Source organism: Brachycentrus maculatus, unplaced genomic scaffold (assembly GCF_059751285.1).
Source record: "Brachycentrus maculatus isolate JH-2025_06_01 unplaced genomic scaffold, ASM5975128v1 h1tg000334l, whole genome shotgun sequence".
NCBI lineage: Eukaryota > Metazoa > Arthropoda > Insecta > Trichoptera > Brachycentridae > Brachycentrus > Brachycentrus maculatus.
Genome location: NW_028281083.1, coordinates 897,430 through 918,088, shown reverse-complemented (window position 1 = coordinate 918,088; position 20,659 = coordinate 897,430). Strand labels below are relative to the sequence as shown.

Here is a 20,659-nt window from a genome sequence, read left to right as displayed (position 1 = left end):
ACGCAAGACTATCATCACACCCTTATTGGATTTTGTTCTAAATAACAATTTTTCAGAATAAAACTCCACAGACACTTAATAATTTATTGTTTCGGCATTCATTTTGTGGTAAGACGTGATTAAATTATAAATAAAATACTTTTTGTTTACTACTCGGATGGTAAAAAACAAGCGTTTTATTTTATGATTAGACACTTTTATAAGCCAAATAAAAAAATGTTATTTTTTATATTATAACATATATTCGTATAAGACATACATTATGATTATATCATGGTACCAAAATAGGAAATTTTACCCAAAGTTAAGCTATGCAAAGCTCATCAATGTGATATTGGCAAAGCTATAATGATCTACGATAATTGATGATGTTATGTATAAAAATAGAATCATTAGATCGGAAGAATGAGTTGTCTTAAAAAAAATATTTGTATTTTTTAAGAGGTTTTCAGTAGTTTTTTTCCTGTTATTCGCATGCAGTATTGAACCACCTGAAAATCGATCTCCTAATTGAAAATAGCCAAACATGCTTACAATTATATTATAGAGTGACATAAAAATAAAAATCATATTTTTCTTCTCCTAACCCTTTTCCGCACCTCTTCCACATTCATACAAACACGCCGATAAAATATTTTATTCTTTTTATTATTTTTGAAAATATGTTTTTTTACTTAGGGTTGCTTACCTATATTAAAAACGATTTCATCTCACATAATATTACTTGTAGGGGTGAAATTAATTACTTTCTCATTTACAAAAGTTTTATGACAGAAATACAATATTCCTTTAAGTATAGGACAACTTTTCAAATATGCGAAATAATGAAAACAACAAGTGGAAAGATCTTGAATTTATGACAGTTTCCTAAAAGTTTTCAAAATTAGATGGCGGAAAAGAAATTTTTATTTTGTCTCCAAAATTAAATAATAACCGAATATTAATTTCCTTTTTTCAAGGTAACCTTAGATGTTTTAATTTTAAAACTAAAATTGTAATTTACAAATGAAATATGTTACGGGGATAGTTATCGTGTAAAAATAGTTAGAGATCTTGAAACAATGTATAAAGCTGTATCGCATATTGTTTATGTGCTTTATTTGCTTCCTGAAATAAATGTATTTTGGTTAGAGCACTAATATTTTATCCTTTTTATTGATTTATAGCTTAAATAAAACCACAAATTGCCTGGAAATGCTCAATATTTCAAATTCGCAAGGTTTATTGGGTATTACATTTATCAATTTATCAACCACTATTATTCAAAAATAATCCTCGTGTAATGAAATTTAATGAAATATATTTATTTAGAAACTTATGGCAATTATTAATGTCGATTTTGAACATCTTTCAAGCTTGCCTATAAACGATTATTTTGTACTTTTTATCACATACATAGGATGTGTTTTTGAGAAGACAGTACTTTTTTTACATATGCATATAAACAATATATTATGCATAAATAAGCTAGTTTTAACTAAATATTTATTTAATAATTTACTTTTACTGAAACCTGAAGAGCAAGTGTGATGACCGTTCCGTCATGTATATCGATTAAGATAATATTACTTACATACGATGCAGTGCCCTATGATAATTTTTTAAGAAAAAAAAACATTAGAATATTTTTTGTGAACGCCTCGAATATGACGAATTTTATGACGATTTCTTAGATGGTTCTATAATTATGGTTCGAAACATTTAATTTCATTAAAACATGCTTTATTTAAATCATCTTTACTTCGATAAAATTCTCTGTAATTCGTTTATGAGTATCTAACGCTTTAGTGTGTTAATAAAATTATTCGTATTCAAAGTTTTTTCTTTGTTAAAACCAGGTTGGATATTTGGATACCGATATTTGGGTAAAACGATATCATTAACTGGATATTCAAATATCGCAAGGGCTTCTTTTAGTTGTTCCGGAATAACGAAAATGAAATAATCCAATCTTCTCGTGTACTTCTGTGAATAAAAGTTCTAAACGGAAATGGAATGATATTTAATGAAAGTCTTTTTCCGAAATTGTAGACTGGTTACTTGCTCAAAAATAGTTTGAAATTTACATATTTGTGTAAAAAATAAAAACGATAAATCTCTTGAAAATACCGCGTTTATACAAATGACTATATTTCAAAGCAAATAAACAATAATTGTTAACAGCAGATATCCTCAATTAAATATGTATTTTTTCGAAACCCTAAGATGATTCATTTATTGTTAATGCAGTTAGATGGCAGAATTCAATTTTTTATTTTTTGGTAATGTATCCAAAATTAAACAATCAAACAATAATTGGATCAATTTTTTTTTTAAATATATGCAATAAAATATAATGTGACGCGTTTTGTCTTTTTTGTAATTTGTTATATCTATATAAGACGAAACACGTTAATCTTAAACAGAGAAGTTGATTCCCTCGTTAAAACGAAAATATATACATTTATATTCATATAAATATATATATATATATATATATATATATATATATATATATATATATATATATATATATATATATATATATATATATATATATATATATATATATATATATATATATATATATATATATATATATATATATATATATATATATATATATATATATATATATATATATATATATATATATATATATATATATATATATATATATATATATATATATATATATATATATATATATATATATATGTTTTCACAAATAATTTCTGTCCCATTAAAAAACGTATTTTTTAAGGGTTTGAATACTCCCCGAATGCTTGAAAAACATTTCGATAACTCAAGTAGAATTATTATGAGAATGAATTTATCGTTTTATGTATACGATTTTATTGTTCGGATGTTATTATATTGGTTTTATATTGGTTGCGTGGGTTCCTGAGGGGTGGTATTTCCCGTACAATGGTTGGCGAATGAAAACTAGCTCTTGAATTAAACCTTTAAGCTTGAGAATTCAACCATTGGTCAATAACAGTAATTTGAAAGGTCAACATTGATTCGAAATCATTAACATTTGCAATGGAGCCCTAGAGGATTACTATTTCAAATTGGGTGTGAACAGAAGGATGGTGAAACGTTAACAAAATACGAGAGCAAAGCTATATATTTTGTTTATATTTTTATTTAATATAGTTACATTTTTAAGTACAACATAATACATTTTCTGAACATTTATACATATGGCAAACTTTTAGTTTTAGATTCGCTGTGCCTCTCCAAAAAAGAGACTGAGCTCTTGTGCTTGGAGAGAAACTTACACTCATGGTTTAATTTTTTATATAATAAATGGTTTAATAGTCTTTTTTAGATATTTATTCAAGATTAATATGTAATGGGCATTAATTTTTTCCTTAAGAATTTTAATATCTTCTTTTTTTAAAAATTTCTTTAGTAAGTTCATTGAAATATTTAATTCCCAAATATTTGAAGTTTTGTTGAAATAAAACATTATACAAATAAATATGTACTGTTATAATCCATTTAGTACTTTTGTTACATTGTATTTAAATCATGTCGTAAAATTGTATTAATTATACTCTAATGGAAAAACCCTGACATGAAGATTGGCAGCAATAATTAAATGTATAAAACTTGTTTGTAACCCATCGTGACATATGGGATCGAATGAAGAGCGTAAACCGCAGTAACAAAACCGCGCTAAGAGTGTCAGATATCGCTCACTCTTTTCAAGATCGTCATAAATTAAAAATCGTAAATTTTCAGGTGTGCATGTTTTTAGAATGCCGGGAAAATGTACTATGTACCAGCAAAAGCGGCATATTTTTAACTTAATATTTACCCGCTACAGGGCAGAAAGTGTTGTTTTTGCCATTTTGAAGAAAAGGTATTGTATAATTATTTTTTAAATTTGCTAAATATTTTTCAAATGAAGAACAAACCTTCAGGTTTTACCTAAAAAGATCTGTTGCACAGTAAAAAGTTCAATAAGTGGTTTGATATTTATTTTTAATACGATGTATTATATTTTTAAACGTTCTCCTGAAAAATCTAGTTTTTCAATTTATGACGTTGTTGAAAGAAGTGAGCGATATGTAGACTCTAAGCAACATATCCAGGCAATAGAAATGGATCTTCCTCGAAAGATATCTAGAGAAAGACCAAAAAATTCATGGATGCTGCAGAAAGATAACATGATTTGAAGGCATGGCCTAGGTGACGTTGTCCATGATAGAAGGACCTACAACCTGAGGAGGAGGAGAGTTGACCCCGGCAGTCTTTAAAGACGATAAGTTGGGATGTAGCCAGGAAGAAGAAGCAGCATATCTAACAAGAGCCTACGAGGTAGAATAAGGAAAACCAGGATAAGAGAAATATACGAGATCCAAAACGTCGTTAGGTGGGGAAGACAACGAATTAGACGATGATGCGCATATGAGAAAAATGGAACCATCCAGAGTCCCTCATATTGTACTACACGACCTATCATAAGGTAGACGACTCCTTGGCAGACCACCAAAGAGATGGATTGATAGCTGGAAATCAACATCGTAGGCTAATCCCTCTTAAAAACCGGCTACAAAGCCTACACCAAACAGAAGAAGAAGAAGATACTCCAATATTACATTTAAAAATGAGAGTGTTTTAATTAAGGAAGTCGCAAAAACATTGTCCATTTCCGTCTTCGAAAAAAACAAAAATAATTTTCATTATGTTCGCTTCGGTAGTGTTGTGGCCAACGCGTTTGCCTACCGTGCTACAGGCCAAGGATTCGATTGACAAGGGGGTGAAAATAAACATAAGTGATGTTTCACTTTTAACAAATATTACCTTGGACGGGTGGTTGATTTATTTACGGGGGGGGGGGGTAAAAATTAGATAAGTGTTATTTCACTCAAAATATTTATTCAACACTACCCTAGACTGGTACCTGAAGCGCTAAGCCGATAACCTTTTCAACGCGTATTTATTGCTCAAAATAACATACGATGCAGTGTTCTATGCACTTTTTAATGCGGATAATAGTTAGTAGATGAAAAAAAGAGCAGTATTGTGATGCGAAGCAAGCTATGAATGTGTGAAGAATTTATATCGTAAGAGACCGAAGGTAATTTGACGTTTTATAGGGAATAAGACCTGTGATCGGCTGGTTGAAGTGATTACTTTAAATAGATTTAAAATTCAAAATTCTATCAGTGATTGAGTACGCCACTTGATTTTCTGATCTTGTACATTATTGTAAATGCCATAGAATCTTTCAAAGTTAAAAGCTAAAACCTTCTTTGAGTTATTACCTTATAATATATATTGATAAAACCTGCCTTTTAATCTAAAAATAAGCCTGAATAATTCTTTAAAAACGAACATGTTTTCAAAATTTATTTTATTTAGATGAAAGAACTCGAATGAAAATTTAATGTAATAGGGGGTTACACAATTTTATCAGAACATTACTGTGTTCTCAATTTACGCAGCTAAATAATTCAGACCTTAAAGAAAAACCAAGTCACTGCGTCACTCATATGGCAACTGTCACGTCACATAAGATTACAAATGGCATAAGGCATTATCATCTAATTTGGTGACGCACACGCTTTTTACATTAATAGATCACATTCTCAGGAATAAGCACAGGGTGTAAAGCAACGTAATATAAAGAAAAATAGCATAAAATAATCTCTCTGTTTAATAAAAAGCTTTCCCGAATCTAACATAGATGGCTGTTGTAAACTCATATGTTAAAATTACACAATATTTTAATATTATTTATTTTAATTTTTTTTGTTTGTATCGCGTGAAACGTACCTACGGTATACGGTATATTACAAATGAAGCGTTTAGCGTATTTCAATACATCTGGAACTTTTTGAGTAACGTCTCCATTGATTTGTTATTTTTTGCACAGTGATATATTTATTCGCTGCATTATTTCTTATTAAACTGTTCAAGTTTGAGAACGGTATTCGTCAAATTAACTTTACATTATCCATTCAGTTGGAATAACGAGCCCGACTTGTGTAACCAGATCCAAAAGAAAATGGTCAAAATACTATTTTGACCATTTTCATTCATTTCTTTCAGAATCAAAATTGTCGATCCAATTATTAATTTGGCATTTCTTTAAACATATTTTCTATTAAATATATAAAATACACTGCCCATTTAAGTCAACGTTTTATTTTTGGTAAATAATATCTACTGGGTTTAACAAAATGCATGTCAGATATTTTGAAAAATTAATTTAACATGCAGATTTATTCATTTAAAAATAAAATGTATCGTAGTTTAAAGCTGTTTTTTGATTGTTTATTATTTATAAAGCTTATTACATTTAAATTGCCTATATATTTTTTTACTTTTGCTTTTATCTTAATGTATTAAAATTCAAATATTTTATCTAAAATTTTACTGACGTTAAAATATTACGAACAAAATTCATTCTGAAAAGTATAAATATTTTATTTAGTCTTCATTTTAATTATGTACTTAAAAGTACGATTTTTTTTGTTACACACTGTATTACTTGTTCTATATAACGAATTTGAAAATACTCACATATTTCTATTTTATATTTCCTCGAAAGAAATAGTTTATTAAATTTGTTTCGTAAATGATGAAACAGAAATAAAATTTGTCTTATTTTGTACCTTTTTTCTTCTTCAGAAAATGTCGTGCCTTGAAATCATAGGTGTATTACATTTACCTTTAATATGACTTCTAACTGAAATTTTCCGTTGCTGTAATTAAATTATTTATGACTTTTACCATTGAATAACCTCCATGTCACCCTGAAATATAGTTACTATAATATTTATGAGGCATCAATCATGATATTTTTCTTAGGTGTGCCAAATAGTTTTGAAACCTATTTCAGTTAATTTTAGAATTGAGTTTGTTTTCAAGTCGCTTAAATTTCATGAAATGTATGAATTTTTTAAGGTAAAAAATGGTTGTATCAGTAATAGTTACTTGGTGCGTTATCATCAAATGTGATAAATTTAAAATTATTAGTAAAAAAATGGATTTAAGGCAAAAAAAAATAAGGAATATATCAATTTTATTTTTAATGTAAGTTTTAAAATACATGTGGAAATACCAACATTTCTGGTCATATCTGGAAACAAAATTAATAATGTTACATTTTTTTAAATATTGGAGTTTAAGTGATTATTAACCTTGATACACTAGGTTTATATTAAGTAAAATGTTTAAAAAAATATATTACAGAATGATTCCGGGCAGTAGAAAATACGAGTTTTTACGTTTCACCTGTAGATGAAAACATCTGTTAGTTTTTTAAGCTAGTCGTGTACAATGAAATAAAACTCATTTTTGGTATTATACAAGTCGCTCACTCCTTTCAAGAACGTCATAAATCAAAAAACTTGATTTTTCAGGAGAACGTTTTTAATGTTCAAACATAAAATACAATGTATTAAAAATAAATATCAAGCCACTTATTTAACTTTTTACTGTGTAATAGATCTTTTTATGTAAAACCTGAATATTTTTTCTCCATTTGAAAAATATTTAGTATATTTAAAAAATAATTTAACAATACCTTTTCTTCAAAATGCAGAAATAACACTTTCTGCCCTGTAGCGGGTAAATATTAAGTTAAAAATATGCCGCTTTTGCTGGGATATAGTACATTTTCTGGGCATTATGAAAACATGCACAACTCAAAATTGACGATTTTTGATTTATGACGTTCTTAAAAGGAGTGAGCGAAGTGTTTTATTAAAAAAATAATAAAGTACAAGAATATGGAAAATAAATTCAATTGAATACCGATACCGATATTACTAAAACCCGATTATATAAACCCATAATATTTACCATTTGTATTTATTAAGAGTTTTTTTGTTTCTTTTAGATTACTGTGAATCGGATCATATAGATGGCAGTGCGTTACAATACTTCTCGATGGCGGTAAAGCAGAGAACCGAACCATATCGCGATTGTTCGCAGTCCTTACCACTGGAGATTTTGTAAGTACTCATTTGTTTCCTTACCACCGACTTTAACAGGATATTTGATTTTTTCATGAACGTGTGCCTCATATGAATCCGAGGATATCTGACAGTAGGTGAAATCCTTAATTGATCAGCTAAACAAGTGGAAGAACGATTGTTAACTCGTTTTTATAACAATTGTTCAATAAATCAAGTAAATATGTATCCAAATTTTCTTCACAGAGTTTTGAGTGTGTCTAAATACTTGTTAACTGGTCAAATTACGAGCTGCATAAAAATTGTAAATCAGGTTTTCAGGCGTTTCCCAGTATGTAAAATAATCCGGGTTCGGATCTTGCATACAAATAAAAGAGTCTGCTCAATTTAAGATACAATCATAGATGGCTGATGTGAACTCAATCACGGAACATCATGAGATTGTTCATATAAGTGATTGTCAATCGTGGGTAGAATGATGAATGTTACAAGTGTGTAAAGTGATCACTCAACCAGCATATGACAGGTCTTAAATTCTGTAAATACCCAGACTTCCATATTCTTCATCGTCTATGTTGAGATGTCAAAAATGTATTTTTTCGATCACCAAAACAACAACAAAAAATTATATAATTAAATAAAATACATGTTTTTTTGGTACACAAAATTTATTACTCTATAAAAACAAAGCATAATTGATAGTTAACATACAAAAATATTATTTTTTAATCCTAAAAATATATCCATACTTGACGCTTAGTTAAAAATACGATTATAATGTTTATTTAGTTAAAAGATAACAATATAACTTATTTAATATTGTAAATAAAAGGAATAATAAAATAATGATGAAATATTTTTAACATGATGTATAAAATTAGGAAAAAACCTTAATATATACCTCTCTACTCACTCAGTCTTTGTCCAATTGGCTGTATTGTCAGTTCTTGAATCTAAAATAGTCAAATAACACATCATTAAAAATATGTTTCCAGAAATAAAAAAATGGACTGACCAAAATGTTCGTACGCCTCAAATAATTAATGTTATTTAGTTGCGATTTTTAGCAATATCGTTAATTTTAAATTTACATTAAACGATGAAATAATTTCATTTTACAACATTTTGAGTGTGTCCAAATACTTGTTCACAAAATCAGGATTATCTCCAATTGCAGGAGTTATTTTCATATTATTTTTGTTACATCTCATCAAAGATGAAGAAGAATATGGAAGTCTGGGCATTTACGGGGCTGACAACCGTCTTAGGCTGGTTTAAGTGATCACTTTACACACGTAACATTCACCAATTCTACCCATTACTGACAACCACACTACTCAAATTCTTGGAAGTTATTATTTTTTACAATTTATTTCCAAGAATTTGAGTAGTGTGGTTGTCAGTAATCGGAAGAATTGGTGAATGTTACACGTATGTAAAGTGATCGCTTAAACCAGCCTATGACGGTCGTCAGCCCCGTGAATGCCCAGATTTCCATATTCTTCTTCATCTTTGATGAGATGTCAAAAAAGAATAATTTTATTTTATGTTATATAAAGTGTGTTTTTTAAACAAAACCATTAGTTTTGTGTTACATGACGTTCAAGTTTACTTCTAGTCGTGATATTGTCGAATCTTTTGTTCTATGTACGAATCCACATGTATTTGGTGGTAGATTTACCAACTTACTTCACTAATAACACAAATTTCAAGTAATTTTTATGTCTTATTCATATTTAATGAACAACATTTTTATTTTACCTGCAACCGAGTTTTGTCATTATCGACATTGCCATTGGTCAGCAAATAAAAAAAAGGAAATCTAAGAAAACTCAATAAATTATTTTATTGACTTTACTTTGTCCGTCATTATTTCATGGACACTGCATATGCAATGCTCTTTACCCCAGACGAAGAAGAAGAATGTTGTGTCTAATTTTCAAAGTAATCAAATAATTACAACTAATGTTTATATTTATAAAATAAAACAACTTTGTTTTAACCACTTTTTATTGGTAAACTTTATCCAACCGGTTTCGACAAGAACCTTGTCATCATCAGGGTTTATGTACTAAATTCTAAAACATTGAATTACTCATAGTTAATCACCCTTCCCTTACCAAAAACTTCCACTCACTCCTTACACCATGTGAAAATATGATTTAAAAAATATGATTTAAAAACTCCTAAATGTTAAATGTGTCACAAAGTATCTGCTCAAAACATTCAAGAAATGTTTATATTATAAATGAAATTTTATAGAAAAACATTTGTATTGTTCTTATTTTTATAGATATGTTTAATCTAAACACATTAAAATAAATTATAAAATACAAATTATGTTGTGCAAGTTTAGGTGCATAGCTGGAATGATTTTTTTGTATGTGGGATGTTTGAATGTAACCCAATACCGGCTATTTCGTTAAGTAGGTGTTATAAACAGTTGGAAATGATATGTATAAACTGTTACATGTGTTTAATGTTATCTTCTTTCCTTACCTGTGCATTGGGTCTGCAGCTCAGTACGTACAAGATTGCATCAGATATGTCTTCCGGTACCAGTTGCTTGAGGTAGCTACTCTCTCCGTTAAGTTTTTCAGTTATTCCAAGCACGTTTGAAGCAAATGTTCGAGTCATTTCCGTGTCTACGGCCCCCGGACTTATGCTCTAGAAAACACAAAATTCTTTACTACTTTCCTCCAAGTAACAAGTAATTCCTTCCCTCCTAGTGAGATATGCGAGAAATATGCAAATATGCTTGATTTGCGATCAAAAACGCCGAGAACCTGCTATAAAGAAGTATAAAACAGTCTCTGTACGAATATTTCTAGACTATATTTTTCTCTAGAAAAAAATAATGTATTTACGATCCATTAATGAATGTTTCTGCTGTAATTTATAGCCATCTGAAAACGTTTTCATCGAAACCAATTATCAGAATTTTTTACTCATGTTCTGATTGTAAGTTAGAGAAATTTAGCCTATAGTTTATTTTTCTTGGAAAAAATCATTTATTTACTATCCATTATGAATGTTCCTGCAGTTATTTATGGCTATCTGAAAATGTTTTCATCGGAACCAATTATTATTTTTAGTTCAGATTTTTTTTATTCCTGTTCAGATGGTAAGTTAGAAAGAATTGGTCTATAGTTTACTTCTCTCGGAAAAAATCATGTATTTACGACATATTGATTAATGTTTCTGCAGTCATGACTGTCTGAAAATGTTTTCATCAAAACCAATTATCATATGAATATTCAGATGATTATGCCCATGGGAAGAGCTACCGCTATGTTGAACAATATCTCATTGGATATTGATCTGTTCCATGTGTCTGATGGAGTTTTCCGAAGCGGGATTCTTCTACACCTTTAGCAATAGTTTTTGCATATATTTGATTTTAATGTATTTTAATGTACACGTTTTATTTTTTTTAGTTAGTAATGTGTTAATTGAAAAAAAAAATTGAAATTGAAAAAATTAAATTAATGAATGTTTCTACGGTAATATAAAACCAGCAGATATTTAAATATTCATAATTTTTTACTTATGTCTGGATACGAAATTATTAATTTGATTTTATTTATGAATTTTTCTAAAAAGAAATACATATTTTACATTTAGTTTTTAGTACTCATTAATTTATTCATGCATGCAATGAGTACACATACATTATAAAAACGTCTTTCACAGTACAACTACAAGATGTTTTCAGAACGAAATAATCATAAACTCTAATTGTTTTTCGAAAATATTAACAAAACCCAGAAACAAATTAATTCAAATGAAATGAAGGATAATCGCCGCTGGTAATGTTGGCGCTCGTAACTCACCGTAACTTTAATTCGACTCTTGAGTGCCTGTAGTTCAACCCTTAATGACTCCGTGACGGCAGTGACGGCGTGCTTGCTGGCAGGGTACATGCCGAGGGGTGTGTGGGGGAAGAATGGCACACTGTGGCCGGCTAGGCTGGAATGGCATGGTAACAAGTTACAGTCCGAATCCCGTGGCCCGAAGTTACAAAGCGAAACTTAGGGACTACCCGGGAAATGAGCGGAACGAGATAAAGAAGCGATTTTTATAGAGGTCTTACTTCGGGTACGATTTTTTCATCAGAGCAGCAAAAAACCTGTTAGGTAAGAAGCCGACTTATAAACAAACCTACCCAATAGCAAGACCCTTCCGTTTTGAAAAAAATAACGCTTCTTTTTTAAACTTTATAAAATTAAATAACAGTTTTAACCACTTTTTTATTAATACAATTTAACCTACCGGTTTTGACAAGAATATTGTAGTAATAAAAAAAGTGGTTAAAAGTGAGTTATTTAATTTTATAAAGTTTATAAAATGTCCGCTTCCGTAGTGTAATGGTCAGCACGCTCGGCTACCGTTCTGGAGGTCCCGGGTTCGATTCCCAGGGGGGGGGGTTAAATAAATAAAAGTGAATTTTTCAGTCTAATATTTATTCTAAATTACCCTGGACTGGTCCCTGAAGCGGGGGGCTGATCGCCTTTCCTTCATGTGTAAACGATCAAGATAACACTGCGTTTAAATGAAGCAGTACCCTATTCATCATTGGGGTGCGGATAAGGGTTTTATTATTATTATTATTATAATAAAATGTGCCACAAAGTACCTGCGAAAAACATTCAAGAAATAACTCTTCTTTTCAAAATTATTATTTTTATACCAATGGGTCGAATGTAACATTGCTTTCGAAGTAATTACACCAACTAATAAATACAATAATGCACATAATATTTAAAATCAATTATTTTTTACACCCAAATGGTATTCACATTCCGGATGGTTTTAGCCCCACTAAGTCGCCAGAATCATTCGAAAATATTTCCATTTTTCCCTTTTAAAAGTTATTTATATTTATATTCCTGGCAATAAAACTCGACATTGTATACAATTAAATGATTGCCCCAATTGCTAATAGTTTCATGAATATTATTAATCCATTTCTTTGATTTATTAAACATCAGAATTCAAACATTTAAGGGGTAGTGTTATAGAATTTCGTAAATGCTACTTGGCTGAATGTATTGTTTGATTCATTTATATAATTTATTCACATATGTTTATACATATATACATATACTGTATAAGGATTGTGATGGGTTTCTGTAAAGATTAAAAAATCGCAACTTGTGAAAGGGATACGTAAAAGAATGTCGATGAATAATGGTTGAGTGGGAAATGCGATGACATTTTTACTATCAAAATTTTTAGTATCAATCCAACATCCAAAGCAAAATTAATTTGAATTCTTACCTGTTTATGTTAATAATGTGGCCATTATCTCCTCTTTGTTTCATAGACTTAACTGCCTCTCTGGAACACAACGTCAGAGCTAGAACGTTTACATCCAAAACTGATCTCCAGCTGTCCGTAGAACCCTCTGTTCAAAAAAATAATAGCATTTTAATACTCAGTTAAATTACAACATTATGTTACCCTGGTATAACTACAATTTTTCTAACCCTCATTTGCACTAAATGGTGCATAGAGCAATGAATTGCATTGCCGCAGTGTTATATTGATCGTTTATACCATGAAGGCAAGGTGATCAGTCCTGTGCTTCGGGCACATGTCGTGGGTAATATTAAGTGAATGTTACAGTGAAAAAATTACTCATGATTACCCCCCGCTGAAAATCGAATCCGAGACCTTGAGTATGCCAGCCAAATGCGTTAATCACTACACTACGGAGGCGGATAACTTTTATTACAACTTCAGTTACTTATAGGTCACTATTCTGCGTTTTACAGGGAAAAGAAAATAGTATGAAGCGACACATAGATGTACGAGAATGTATATCTCGTGATGATACTATTAACATGACCCACAGAGTCAAGATTATGATAAATTTAGTCTATTTTGACCATTTTTGCCTCATATTCTGATTAACCTTTCTTGAACACATGACCAGTTTTAATTATTCATCCCAAATATGACTATTGTAAGACCCTTTTTAACTTTCAAATGATGTGTGTCTGCCTTATTTTTCAATCTTTTTCCTTCGCTGTTTTAAACACTGTTTAATAAACATTTTTCATTTATTCATATTTTTTACCTTTCAGAACCTTAACACATAATTTTTATTTTGTCTTGTTCGCCGCGTAATTTTTGACAATTTCACAGTAGAATATTAAACTAAGGGATAAGAAAATTATCAAAGTTAGCCTTTGGATATACGATAGGAGATACAACGAATAATTTAATAACGAAAATATATAGAAAATATTCCCGACTGGAAAGTTTTCAGATACATTAACGAAATGTACTTAAGAGCAAACAGGATGAGCAACAGATACACCGCTTTTAGTACAGCAATATTTACTGTTTACATTTTCTTTAGGATTAAATAAACAAAATGAAGAGTCTTTTCCCTTTCTTCCTTCCCAGTTTCACCGTTTTGCTTTAACCTGTAGTATTTACATAAACAAGCACTCAAATTATAGGATAGGAGGTACAGTTTTACCAAAATACCGTAAACTTGTAGATTTATGCAAGGATAACATTTTGATTTCTTTTTATATCGGAAGGTAATCCTATATTTTACCATAAAGATAAATTATTTCGATGGAAAAACATTTGCTATTGAAGATTATTATTCATTCAAGGTAAGTATAACATAAATAGCTACATGAATATTTAACGATAATTTTAAAGTATTTTACTATTATTTTATTTGAAAAACTAAATGCAAATATTTATTTATTTTTAGTATCCAGAACACATTCTACAGATCGCTCACTCCTTTCAAGAACGTCATAAATAAAAAAAACTTGATTTTTCAGGAGAACATTTTTAAAGTTTAAAAATATAACACAATGTATTAAAAATAAATATCAAGCCACTTATTGAACTTTTTACTGTACAACAGATCTTTTTAGGTAAAACCTAAAGGTTTATTCTCCATTTGAAAAATATTTAGTATATTTCAAAAAATTATTAAACAATACCTTTTCTTCAAAATGCAATAACAACATTTTGTGCCCTGTAGCGGGTAAATATTAAGTTAAAATATGCCTCTTTTGCCGGGATATAGTACATTTTCTGGGTATTCCGAAAACATGCATAACTGAAAATTGACAATTTTTGATTTATGACGTTCTTGAAAGGAGTGAGCGAGATGTTCTCGAAACTAGTCGTATTTACATCAATAAACTCAAAAGTGGTCTTATATGTTGAGTGTTTTAATTTTATACTTGTATCATCATGTTAATCTAGAAAGTTAAAATCAAATCATAAAAAATATGGCTTTAATATTTCCTAAAAAGACCAGTACATTAAACAAGCTTGTACGAGTGCCCTAGATATTTCTGAAATTTTATTTTTCCTATGTCTATTATTACTTCTCAGCTTGCAATTATATAATAATAAATCATTAATATACACACAAGTTCACTCACACACACCCAACTTTTTTCTCTTTTTTTTTATCTCTGTAATAATTCCACATTTATGTTATCAACAGTACTCTTAGCATAAATGTGAAATTATTTAATTAGCTTTTATCGTTGTCAATCTAATTTTTATTTTTATTTTTTTATGAACAAGCTGTATAATTCGCAAACAAATAAAATAAGGAAAGAAAGAAATAATCAAAAATAAAATTAACGCGTGTTCGATCCAATGCGATGCCTTTTACTCGTACACCATTGGGTATGGATATGGGAAGTTAATTTGCTTACGACAGTTTTGGTTTACCAATAATAATAATTGAGCTTACAGTAAATGCTTTATTATTTGAGCCCTTAATCTCACGTTGGAGATAATTCTCCTTTTAGTAAGTTTGTGCTCTGATCTGAAATTAAATTTCTCCAGAGAGTCTTAAGATAGAAACGTCAATAAAATATTCTAATCGTCGAGTTTCTTGAGACTGGAACTCAGACTTGGTTTCAAGCAGATAGCGCTGAATAATGAATATCATTCTGTCCATGGATGAGATTAAGATAAATCTATTAGAATTCGTTATTTTGATAATCCTAATTTATTTAAATCCCAATTAAAAAGACCCTATTTCTCTCTGAAATAAAAATGAAAATTATATTTTTAAACATCAAATAAATATATGAAGTTGATTTTAACGATACATATACATAGTAACCCTTATCCGCACCTAATGGTGCATAGGGCACTGCATCAAATTGACGCAGTGTTATCTTAATCATTACTTACATGGAGGCAAGGTGATCACTCTTGCGCCTCAGGAACCAGTCCAGGGTAATATTAAATAAATATTACAGTGTTAAATCACTAATATTTATTTTCACCCCCCCCCCTGGGAATCGAACCCGGGACCTCCAGCACGGTAGCCAAACACGCTGACCATCACACCACGGAGGCGGACATATACATACCTATATTTATTCCGCGTCAAATGATATATCATTTGACTCCGAATAATTAATATTCACGTTTTCATAATTTTATTAAAACTCAAATTAATTTTATTGCATAGTATTTTACGTTAATAATTAACGAAATTTTACTAACAACATTTGGAGTGTGCCCAAATACTTATTCACAAATCTAGGTTTTCTCCACTTGAGAGCTATTTTTACATTTTTTTGACATCTCTACATAGATGCAAGAGAATATGGGGGAATTTACAAGGCTTATAACCTGTCATAATTTTACACACGTGCACACATGAAATGGTGCACATATAAGAGTTTGTGCACAATAAAAAGCTTCTTTTCATCTCACCAATAGATGTCTCCAGTTCTAGTGATTCAAGAACAAGGTTTCTTAATTGGTTCAAATATATTTAGAACTTCCAAGAATTTGAGAAGTGCGGTTGTCAATAATAGGTAGAATTGGTAAATGTAACACGTGTGTAAAGTGATTACTCAAACCAGCCTATGACGGTAGTCAGCCCCGTAACTTTTAAACATTAAAATTTTACCCGCAAAGTATTTACCCGCAAGTGATCGTTATAATTCAGAAATATACTTTTTCGTTTTATGGTTAATGAGTTTAATCGGAATCAAAAGTAATCTGGTATAGCCAAATATCAAAATTCTTAAAATAGCTCACAATATTAGGTTTTTTTTATTACTATTTTATTTGTTTTTCGGAAAAATATTACTGCGTATATGTCTGACCCAACGATACGCTATGGAAGTTCATTAATCAAAACACGCTACTGTATGATTAGTAAATACTCAGTATTGGATACGGCTAATTTGGTATTACAGCGGTACCGGAATATGATTGTTGTTTTATTTGTGCGGAAGTGTGACTTGAAACAAAAGAAAGCATGCATGCTATACTTATACTCAAATAAGAACTAACACGACTCGTTAATAGAGTCTGCTCTACACGCGTGCTAACTCAAGGAAGTTTTGCAGTGGAAACTAGCAAGAGAATTGCTAAAAAAATCCATAAGTTTGTCGACGTGAGTAAGATACTTAGTAGATATATATTATTTTTAGGTATAAATTAGACAGCAAAATTAAATTAGTCAGCACGCTCGGCTACCATACTGGAGGTCCCGGGTTCGATTCCCAGGGGGGGTCGAATAAATAAAAGTGATTTTTTCACTCTTATATTTATTCAATAATACCTTGGACTGGTACCGGAGGCGGAGGGCTGATCACCTTTTCTTCATGTGTTAAGGATCAAGATAACACTGAATTTATATGATGCAGTGCCCTATGCACCATTAGGGTGCGGATAAGGGTTCGAATGAGTGAATGAATGAATTAATTGGGGACTTTTCACTCATAATTCTTTTACAATACCCTGGACTGGTACTAGAGCATAATTATATCACCTTCTCTGATGTAATTGATAATCGATATAACATTGCGACAGTAAGATGCAGTGCTCTATGCACCATTTGGAGCAAATAATGATTTAAAAGGAGTTTTTAGGTAACGTTAACCCATAGTATTCGAATAAAAATTATTAAACTATATTTATTATTATAAATAGCTAATATTTGTAGTTATTTATCTAATGGTGGGGACTGATCGAAGCATTTCGTCGAAACGTAACGTAGTAACGTCGCTCGCGGTGAGCGCTCCGACTATGGATGGAGCGCTCGGTTCGCTGTACTGACTATACGAATGCTCGCATCGTAACACGTTACGACGAAATGGCTCCGGTCAGTCCCCACTATATGGTCTTAAAAAAGAAGTTTTATCAACTATTTTCTTTTCAGAAACTATTTTTTTAAATTCTCTGTTCAGCTGCCTTTTCTTGTGGCGGTTCACATAACTTTTTCTTCAACTTCCTCATGATGTTTTTTTTTCTTCCCTGTGATGAGAGTGTGAGCTAAATATTGTGCTTGGGTCAATCGTATATTTAGTATTGCATGCGTTGCTGATATTTTTAACAGATGGTGGTATTATCATTAGTGTCAAAAAAGTTTTTCTTTCCAAACACGTTTTGCTCGTCATATCTATGTATATGTATAAAAACACGCGTGTATACGTTAAAATTTGAAAGCAATCAATGAATAACTTAAGGAGATTTAAGATTTTGAACAAACAAACATTTCATATTATTTTTGACATCTCATCAAAGATGAAGAAGAATATGGAAGCCTGGGCATTTACAGGGCTGACGACCGTCATAGGCTGGTTTAAGTGATCACTTTACACACGTGTAACATTCACCAATTCTACCCATTATTGACAACCACACTATTCAAATTCTTGGAAGTTCTATAATATGTCAAAAATAATATGAAAATAACTCCTGTAATTGGAGATAATCCAGATTTTGTGAACAAGTATTTGGGGACACACTCAAAATATTGTAAACAAATATTTACTTATTAATTTAAATAGATTGTCTAGTAGAACTTTGGTTTCTTACACAGCATCAGCTGTATGCTGATAACACGTTTGTCTATCTTGTAAGAAATCCTGGTTCGATCCTAATACGTTAGGAAAATAAAATATTTTTTGTAAAAGGTCTTGGAAATTTATAATTGATATTTATTTCATTTCTCAAGCATGGCAAGATAATCAAACAAATGATATATCGCTCACTCCTTTCAAAAACGTCATAAATAAAAAATCGTCAATTTTCAGTTGTGCATGTTTTCAGAATGCCCTGAAAATGTACTATATCCCAGCAAAAGAGGCATATTTTAACTTAATATTTACCCGGTACACGGCAGAAAGTGTTGTTTTTGCATTTCAAAGAAAAGGTATTGTTTAACAATTTTTTTAAATATACAAAAAAAAATTAAATGGAGAAAAAACCTTCAGGTTTAAGCTAAAAAGATCTGTTGCACAGTAAAAAGTTTAATAAGTGGCTTGATATTTATTTTTAATAAATTGTATTATATTTTTAACTTTAAAAACGTTCTCCTGAAAAATCAAGTTTTTTTATTTATGACGTTCTTGAAAGGTGTGAGTGATATCATTTATTATACACGGTAGTAATACAATATAAGACCAAAATTAGAGTATACCGGCTGACAAAGGTACAAACAAACATGTTTTTTCCTGTAATAAATCTGAGTGTTTTGTTGTATAAAATGAAATAAATTCTCTCCAATTACCTACTCCCCTTCTTACAATGTAATACAAACCTAAAAGTGACGCTGGAACCGCCTTAGTCCCTATAAATCCAGCGCAGTTAACAAGAACATCAACCCCTCCGAGGGTAGAATTCACCCATCTAAAGGCGTCCAAAATCTCCTGCTCATTAGTCAAGTCGCACTTCAGGCCGCGGATTGATCCTCTTCCTCTGATTGATGAACTCAGCCCCTGAAATATACAAATGAACAGTATCAACAATTTGCTATTTTACTCATATTAATTTAAAAGTATTTTAATCATATTATTTATATTCAAAGCATTTACTTTGTGGTCAAACATTTTAATTGATATTAGTAATGTTAGTAAATAACCACTCACCGACTACTTCTGTCTACCGGTTTCGAGACGTACCCGTCTCTTCGTCAGGACATACACTACAATTTAACAATCATGCGAACAACACTACACCACACCCACTTAGTACTATTCACATACACTATCACTACACATGCAAAACATGCAGAGCGAGTTGTTAGTCCCACCATGCCACCAGTTTCCCAAAAGCATGGTGGGACTAACAACTCGCTCTGCATGTTTTGCATGTGTAGTGATAGTGTATGTGAATAGTACTAAGTGGCTGTGGTGTAGTGTTGTTCGCATGATTGTTAAATTGTAGTGTATGTCCTGACGAAGAGACGGGTACGTCTCGAAACCGGTAGACAGAAGTAGTCGGTGAGTGGTTATTTACTAACATTACTAATATCAATTTAGTATTTTAATCATTTTATTATTCGAGATGAAAATTCATAAAGCAGTTCTTAAATGTGGTGTGGACATGTGGATCAAATAGATAACGATGGAATGACTAAGAAAATATATGTGGCGAATTTTAGCGGGAGAACAGAACGAGGACGGCCAAAAAAGACTTGGCACGATCAGATCAATAAGAACCTAAAATCTGGTGGTATAAAAAGTCTGCGTAATTGGAGGCCATGTATGACTAGATGTATGGATGTGAAGGAGGCGTGGAGTATATGGATAAAAGAGTGTGGCGTTCCATCTTCTCTGCCAACCACTGCGGGGAAACAGCGTGATGGCAGTAGTGTAGTAATAGTATAATCAAGTATGGTTTATTATGACCCAAGATGTTAAGGATGATAACTATGGTCATAAAAAATTAAATTTAAAATTAATTATAATTATTGAGCTTTTATAAATTTATTAAAG

General features: G+C 30.6%; 2 protein-coding genes across 2 annotated transcripts in view; one reads left to right on the top strand and one right to left on the bottom strand.

Annotated features, from left to right (window-relative positions):
• Nucleotides 1-7,890: 7,890 nt before the first annotated feature.
• Hs3st-A (Heparan sulfate 3-O sulfotransferase-A) overlaps nt 7,891-20,659 on the top strand; it is a 99,248-nt gene continuing 86,479 nt past the window's right edge. Inside the window, exon 1 of the mRNA XM_088268871.1 lies at nt 7,891-7,955. Within this exon, the coding sequence (XP_088124997.1) occupies nt 7,891-7,955 (65 nt within the window). The remainder of the gene's footprint in view (nt 7,956-20,659) is intronic.
• The window catches only part of LOC148304107 (uncharacterized), a 35,378-nt gene continuing 23,291 nt past the window's right edge, over nt 8,573-20,659 (bottom strand). Inside the window, exons 8-12 of the mRNA XM_088268884.1 lie at nt 19,483-19,660; nt 13,197-13,323; nt 11,750-11,885; nt 10,416-10,583; nt 8,573-8,869 (exon numbers count right to left, since the gene is read on the bottom strand). Of these exons, the coding sequence (XP_088125010.1) occupies nt 8,822-8,869; nt 10,416-10,583; nt 11,750-11,885; nt 13,197-13,323; nt 19,483-19,660 (657 nt within the window). The 3' untranslated portion in view covers nt 8,573-8,821. The remainder of the gene's footprint in view (nt 8,870-10,415; nt 10,584-11,749; nt 11,886-13,196; nt 13,324-19,482; nt 19,661-20,659) is intronic.